The sequence below is a fragment of the Patiria miniata genome, unplaced genomic scaffold (genome assembly GCF_015706575.1).
Source record: "Patiria miniata isolate m_02_andy unplaced genomic scaffold, ASM1570657v1 HiC_scaffold_11, whole genome shotgun sequence".
Classification (NCBI taxonomy): domain Eukaryota; kingdom Metazoa; phylum Echinodermata; class Asteroidea; order Valvatida; family Asterinidae; genus Patiria; species Patiria miniata.
The window spans coordinates 789034-797428 of record NW_024037049.1 but is presented as its reverse complement, the minus strand read 5'-3'; the positions used below and the strand labels follow the sequence as shown (position 1 = coordinate 797428).

Here is an 8395-nt window from a genome sequence, read left to right as displayed (position 1 = left end):
TTAAATGTTAAGCTATACTTCTGAAAATAAATATAATTACTTGTAAGTGTAATGGGAATCGTTTTTGTGAGCGAATATGACGGTGTTTATGGCTATAGTTAGTAATCTTATATAACGGCGTACACAACATAATTTCAAACCGTAAAAGTACTCATTGCTTTCTTCACCATACAAACTGCCAATAATGTGACAGTCATCTTGGGAGCTTATAAAAATACTTGCATTGAACTCCACAACTTCTTTCCAAAACCAAAATCAATCAATGTTAACAGTTCCACATCGTAAAAATTGATTAAGTCAAACGCTCAGATGCTTATCACACACATGTTCCATTCAGTGGATGATACAGTCGATTCCATCCCTCCGTGAAGTTCTCCATTTTCGTCCGGCTCGGTCCTGCAGCTGGTGGTTTTTGCTATATGGCTTTGCTGAAGTTCTTTGTTTGATATGAAGGTCAATCGGCCAGTTGTGCAGTAAGTTAGCATAAACCATCTCCTCGGTTTCTCTTTATAAAGAAAAGAATAGAAACATTTCGGTAGGCGTTAAGCCAAGGCAGACATAATTCAATCAGATTTTGCATATAAAGTTATTCGAATAAACTATCTTAAACAAGTCAACTTTTGTTCATTGCCATTGCCGGGTCAATCATGCACGTTTAGGCCTATGTCTTTTAAAGAAAAATGATGCCGACCACTGAGCATGACAGGCCTAGTTCGCATGGAATTTGAACAGAATATCTCGCTAGCTACCACACAGGCCCGTCCCCTCAAACTCAGAGCGACATAATTCGCTTTGTCATTCCCATGTACATATTCCTCCGTGCCATGTTGTATAGGCCTCGTTAAAAAACAACTTACTTGCGAATAATTGTCCTATTCTTCAACGCTCCTTACTTCCCCACTCCAGCAATCTAATGCTGCGCACACCTTGACTATACTCCTCGTCGAGTTTGATCAATTTAGATCTCTGTTTCTTTAATTCTTTCAAAAACGACAAAGAAACCGAAGAAAACCCAACTTCATTTTTTAATCGTCCGTTCGAAAGTGTACACAACTCGAATGCGAAATTGTGTTCTTTACCCTTTTCAAAAAACGCGCGCGCGGACGCACGTTCGTACGCGATGTCCTATCCAGTCTGTGTATATGGAGATCAATGGATTAAACCACGGACCATGGTTTTAAACACCTCACCCATGTTTGTCAAAGAGAAAATTATGATAAAGTACTAAAGTAGGCATTACTCGATATACGCTGCGCACTCGTCCGGATCCGCTATCCCCGCCCCCCCCCTGCCTAGCAGACCTTTATAGATCAATGATGTCATCGTTACTTAACTTCGTCCCCAGGGCTTCATTATTGTCAACCTCGGTTCCAAAATTGACAGACCTGCAGCGAACGTATATAGTAGGGGTTTGTGTGCATTGATCTCCATATACACAGACTGTGTATATGGAGATCAATGGTTGTGTGTGCCGCTCGACGCGACCCATCGGAACGAGGTTGATCATATATACACAAATACATGATGAAATGATGAAGTTGAAGTAATTTTTTATCACCGCCCAGCCTGCGCCATATTGACAATTATGAGTCGTTCATCTACTCTAGTTTCGATAAATTTAGGCGACTGAATTACGAATATTATCGTGAACAATTTATAGTACGTTTTTTGGGGTACTTTCCCACAGTTGTACACATTTTAATCCCAAATGCAAGAATCAGGAGTTGATATGGAGTTTGATCTCCGTTTAGACGACGACGACGACGAGACTTTTGATTTGTTTGGGGAAGTCAAACAGAACTTGAGTTTACAAGATCACCTTGACGTTACCACGTCCATGTCTTCTTTATCAACCTCTGTACCAGGAAGTGGGATGCCAGAAGAAGATATAAACCCTGCCAACATTGGCCTTACCAATTCAAACTTTTACGAATTACGAAGCACGCCCGTTGAAAGGTAGGCAGACTGATGGGCAATGATAACCTGGACTGGAGTCATTGGGTTGTCATTTAGGGAAGTTTTTCACTTGGACCTGCAGCATTGGCAGGTCCAAAAAAAAATCGAAAATGTGCATTTTTGTCCCTGTAACACGCTAATTTCAACTGGAACTCACCCAAACCTTGCCTGGCATAACCACTACACAGGTCCTTGTTGAACAATTCAGCCTATAAATTGCAGTGAAAAAAGGAGGCATAGGCCCAACTGACAACCGTGCAGCTGTCCAGCGCAATTTGAGTCCCCAGCGCAAGTTTAAACTTGCGCGAGTGACTCCCGAAGCACGCAAATTACACCGCGCCATTTTAATTTGCGTGCGCACGTTACAACTTGCGCAAAGGCGATTGCAATTTGAGAACCTTGCAGGCGGGATTTTCATTTAAGAAAAAAAAATGTTTAAAACACAAGTACATGGAGAAATAAATTAATAAATAATGGAATAAATTAATGAACAAATAAATAAATAAAAAGGGGAATTCAATTGGCGTAAATGAAAAGGAACATTGAGATTTAGCAGTGCTTGTCGGAGAAGTTTTTTTGGGGGGCGGGGGAGGGGAGGGGACCGGGCAAGCAATCAATAAAAGCACACTACTTTACTAGCGGCGATTGCTTGGAAAGTGTACTGAGGCTGTTCAATAATGGAGACTAGCCCCACTAGTGTGGCCGCGGTATGCTGCGCTGAACCTCTGGCCACACACCGTGGTACCGCGCACTACTGAGGGCTATGGTTGTATTCTATGGTGTCCCATCTATCACTTCTGGGATGCTTAGGTGTAATGATGTTCAATTTTCCGAGATATTCTTGAATCTTTCTGGAGCCCATATGCACTCATGAAACGTCTGGTGATGGCAGCCATTTTGAATGTGGCAAGAGATGACCTCAAGCTGTGACGTCGCGTTTATGCAAATTGCTTGTCGAGCGAGGGCGCGAGTTGCAAATGCGACGACTGTTTCCTGTACCATGCATTTATCGTCTGGGGGCCACGTGCACTGATCTCTATTCAGGATCCACGGTCATCTCAAGAGGTCATCTCTTGTCACATTCAAAATGGCTGCCATCACCAGACGTTTCACGAGTGCATATGGGCTCCAGAAAGATTCAAGAATATCTCGGGAAATTGAACATCATTACACCTAAGCATCCCAGAAGTGATAGATGGGACATCATAGAATACAACCATAATGTAAGAAACGGACCGTAATTTTTATGAAAACGCCCTCAGTAGTGCGCGGTACCACGGTGTGTGGCCAGAGGTTCAGCGCAGCATACCGCGGCCACACTAGTGGGGCTAAATGGAGACCAGCTCCAAGTATTTTTTGCCTTGTTAAACTAATTAGCATTTTAATTTATTTATATTCTTAAATGTAAATAAATCAAAATTTACTAGGTGTATAGTCATTGTTAACGTAAAAAGAATGATTATGATCCCTTCAATTGTTCAAGTTTTGACGTTGTAGTAATCATTTCCATTATTTTTAAAATGCTTTAAATTACATTACATGTACTGTACAATTAAAAAAGTACTTGTTCTTAAAAAATACTCATTTAATTAATTTAGCAATTAATTAATTGGACGGTACAATAATTCATATTGTTTTCAAAAATACTTGCATAACATTTCGAGCACTGTGTACACTTCAAAAATGCATAATCATTGAAAAAAATTACTGAACGCATTAATTAATTAATTAATTGAATTTATTACTTTAACAATTATTTTATTTGCAGGCTCAATAATACATATTAATGTTTTCATGCTACGATATAAAAATGCTACGATATAAAATGGAAATTATTTGAAAAAGTAAATAAATTTATTAATGATTTAATTAATTAATTTTTTTTAATTAATTTAATTTATTAATTCGAATTAATAAATAAATATGTTGTTTATTAAATAAAAATCCTAATAAGCCGTAAACAATATGATGCAAAGTGCATAAATATTGTTCGCATTACCACCCCTTATCTCTGAACCTCACAACAGTCGACTTCATTAGCATAATACTGTTAATAAAATGTTTCAAAAAAGGCATTTAGGCATTGTCTCATGAAGCACAGAGGTGCAATTAATTGGAGAAAATCTGCTTTAAAAATGATGTTTCATTTGAGTTTACCCGGAATTTTTAATTTTTTTTAGCAGCTTTGCATGCATGGGGAAAATCTATGTAGTGCGCAAGTTTAAACTTGGGTGCACAATTTGTAGCAAGGAAATTAATGCACGCGCAAGTTTAAACTTGCGTGCGCGCAAGTTTTTACTTGCGTGGGGGACTCAAATTGCGCTCGACACAGCCATATGATACCCGGAGCTAGATTTGTGCACAAACAAACTTCGTGTACAATTAAGGGATGGCAATGCGTGGTCGATTACCATGCACAGTGCGCGAACCAGTCGCTCTTACTAGCTGGCTAGCTGGCTGCTGGCGCGTGACGTCACAGGGAAGCATAACACCCGACGACTGTTTCATGCACTAACTTACCCCTTGCATCACAGCTGCGGTACTGGAACAGCAGCCGAAGGTGGCCGGTTATCATACATTCATAGTGCAGTGTTATTTACGTTCATTTAAAAACAGGGACATTAAATAGTTAAGCCTTGTTCCATAATTAAAAAGGGGGGGGGGGGGGAGGGTGAGAGACAGAAGAGGGATATAATGATACATGAGATTCCAGAATACATGTACGCGTCCAACAGGACATACAAGCAAGCCCCCCCCAACAAACAAAAAAAAACACCCCAACAAACAAACAGTTACCAAACAATCCACACGGTCCCCTCAGAAAATGAATCATTTATCCCATAATCTCTCCCCCCGCCCCTTTATTGTCCCTGTCTTTAAATGAACGTAAAACTGCACTATGTATGATAACCGGCCAACCTCGGCTGCCGTTCCAGTACCGCTGCTGTGATGCGAGGGGTAAACCTCATAGTTAGTGCATGAAACAGTTGTTGGGTGTTACGCTTCTGTTTGAGGTCATGTGCCAGCAGCCAGCTAGCAAGAGCGACTGGTTCGCGCGCTGTGCATAGTAATTGACCGCGCATTGCCATTCCTTAATTGTACACGCAGTTTGTTTGTGCACAAATCTAGCTCCGGGCATCATCATGGCTGCACAGTTGCCGGTTATGCCTCCTTTTTTCACTGCAATTGTAGGCTGAGTCTTCATCGTGGATCGGTTTTTACTTCAAGGACCTGTGTAGTGGTTATGCCAGGCAAGGTTTGGGTGAGTCCCAGTTGAAATTAGTGTGTTACGGAGACAAAATTGCACATTTTCGAATTTTTTTGGTGGACCTGCCAATGCTGCAGGTTCAAGTGAAAAACTTCCTCTAGCCCTAAATGACAACCCAATGATAAAATTTATGGATGGGTAACTCCAGCTAGGACTCACCCAAACCTAGTCTGGCAAAACCACTACTAACTCAACTGAGTGGAGCGTTGAACTCTGGTACAGTCGTCAGGTGCGCGATTCAGCGCAATGCTGCGCCGTGCAGTTGGCAAGTGTGACTGGTATGGTGGTTTGCTGTGTGTGCATGGTAATCGCCAGCGCTTTGCAGTTTGTGCACAAATCTAGCTCCGGGCATCATCATGGCCGCACGGCTGTCGGTTATGCCTTCTTTTTTCACTGCAATTGTAGGCTGAATCTTCATCGTGGATCGTTTTTTACTTCAAGGACCTGTGAAGTGGTTATGCCAGGCTAGGTTTGGGTGAGTCCCAGTTGAAATTAGTGTGTTACAGGGACAAAATTGAACATTTTCTAATTTTTTGTGTGGACCTGCCAATGCTGCATGTCCCAGTGAAAAACTTCCTCCAGCCCTAAATGACAACCCAATGATAAAATTTAGGGCTGGGTATTAAAGTCTTGAGGAAACAAAGATTTTGGTATGGGTTAAAAGTGTGGTTTTTGAGTCAACTCCATCCCAAACTAACTCGGTCCATGTCAACTTGGTCGGAGGTCAACTCCGGTCCCAAGTCAACTCTGTCTCAAACCAACCCAGCCTCACATGTATACAGTAATCCAGGTCATATTACAATAGACCTAGACATTATCGGACCTTTATTTACGTACAGTTTTCCATAGAGACCTAATTACCTTTGACCAAGTTGAATTTGACCGATTTGACTTGACCGAGTTGACTTTGATGGAGTTGATTTGGACCGAGTTGACTTGAACCAAGTTGACTTGGACCGGGTTGACAGTATGGTTTCCTGTCTTACTACCAATATGCTCCACCCATTAACCTGATTGCTGATTTCATGAGCTGTTAAAACCTGTAGTGCGTGGGCTATAATGGGTTGCATAAAAACACTGCAAATGTCAACATTTTTTCAAAGATTTATTTACATATTGTCACAATGAAGGAATTAAAGGGAATATACATCATTTGCTTTTGTTGTAATTTTCAGAAATGGATGGAATTGGGGGGTTGGAAATATATAGCAAATATAATTACACTGACTTTTTTTAGGTTTTGGGTTCGAAAATGCTATAAAAACCAAGAAAACCAATCATTTTCCTGTAGTCTGGTTCCCTGACTCCATTTAAGAAGAAACAGAGCAGTTTACATATATTTGGGAATTGTAAGGTCAGGGAACCAGTCTAGCTGGCTTGTACCCGTTCATAGGTGTGTAATCGATTGCAAACAAGTGCGATGGTCAACTGGGGCCAGTATTTGAAAAAAGCCAGTTTTTTCCAACGCTGATCGGCCGATCAGCGTTGGAAATTGATACAAAAATACCACTTTTCTTGAAAATGACAGTATACCAGGTGCCATGATTTTACAGGATGCCTTACACTGTCATTCACTAACAGTCCAGCAAGGTATTTCAAAATGATTTGGTAGTTTTATTTTTTGATGTTTGCAAATGTTGTATTTTCCCTTTAAGCCATGAAAATAATTTTCAGAACAAAGATAATTTGGTTTCAATGAAGAAACTTATAATCAGGTATGTGTGTAATGGCCATCCTGACCAAACTCTTCAGACCCTAGCCCTACCCTTTAAAACGGAGTGATTGGTCCAACCTTTTGAAGATAAAAGATATAATGCCTCATGTATAATACAGAAGTAAATTCAAACAAATATTTCATCCAGATTTGAGTCGGTGATCTGACAAACTGTAGGACAGTTGGCCCACCTGCTATAAAAGGTGCCTGCTACTTTAACACATTTAGAATCTCCTGCTTGGTCATGTTTGTTTTGACATCCCCATTAAAAAGAGGGTTTTTAACCGTCCTTGGAAGTTTGGAGTTTACTACAGAGGTAAAACCGATGGTACTTCGGTGATGTTTTGAAGTTTTGATTCTTTTTTCTTGTGTCATGAATTAAAATGATCTCTATTTGCCAAACATGTAACATTTTTGTTAGATACATGTAAGCCACAGTTTTTAACCAATGAAAGCAATTGAAATTACATAGAATAATTTAGATATATACTTTTTAAATTTTGTAGCTCTGTTTTACAAAAGGAATTTTCACCAAGCGCCATGTCGACAAGAACAAATTTCAAACAGGAACTGATGAGGCAGCAAATGCAAGAAATAGAAAAGCATGAAAACAGACAGACTCGTACATCACCTATGTTATCTTCACCTGCTATAGACCTGCCAAAGCTGTCCACAATTCCAGAAGTTCCAACAAATGTTCTGAAGGTATGTATTTTGCACAAAAAAAGGCCAAAAAAAAAAATACTTCTGCTTCCGGTTACCCGACCGACCCTATATTTAGGCTGCGACCTTAAAAATTTTATCGGCAATTCCAAAAAAAATAATAATAATAATGATTGAATAAATATAAATAAAACCCGTTGTCTTTTCTGTCTTCACAAAATACCTCTCAACAACCCTTTTGCGTCAAAAATTTGCTTGTATTTATTTGTTTTCTTACTCACATTCGCTATTTTTTTCAAAAGAAACCTCCGTTATTTTTACTATTTTGCAATTTGATGTCACGTGCGTAAACCTAGCTCAATGCGGCAACAACTGGTTCCTGCTGCACCACGCAGGGGCCAATTTAGAAGACATGATGGAAATGCAGTAACTAGTGTGTGCACAGCTATGTGATCGATAGCGCTAGCATGGCTATGCATTGGGCACGTGCACTGTCAACTGGTCGGATTCGACATCGTAACAATGCCAAGAAAACACATGGAGAAAGAACATTTTTACAAGTTAATTCACAGAATTGATCGAGCTTGTCTGTGTATGACGCATTTTCCGTCTTCAAGAGTTCATTTTGAGATCGTTCTTCTTGTATTTGACGTGATACAGTGCAGCGTGTTTCCCGAAATTTTCGACTGTAAAAACGAGGTCTGTTGGCCGCGCGCCACAATGCACAGTGCATCACACACTTCGGAGTTTTGGCCAGCTCCCGTCTTGACTAGCGTTGTGCATATGGTGCGAAC

The 8395-nt window shown here is 40.3% G+C and overlaps 1 protein-coding gene across 1 annotated transcript in view; it reads left to right on the top strand.

The window, feature by feature from the left end:
• Positions 1-1500: 1500 nt before the first annotated feature.
• The window catches only part of LOC119741371 (microphthalmia-associated transcription factor-like), a 37690-nt gene continuing 30795 nt past the window's right edge, over positions 1501-8395 (top strand). The window contains exons 1-2 of the mRNA XM_038217124.1: positions 1501-1956; positions 7445-7643. Coding sequence (XP_038073052.1) covers positions 1709-1956; positions 7445-7643 — 447 coding nt within the window. The 5' untranslated portion in view covers positions 1501-1708. The remainder of the gene's footprint in view (positions 1957-7444; positions 7644-8395) is intronic.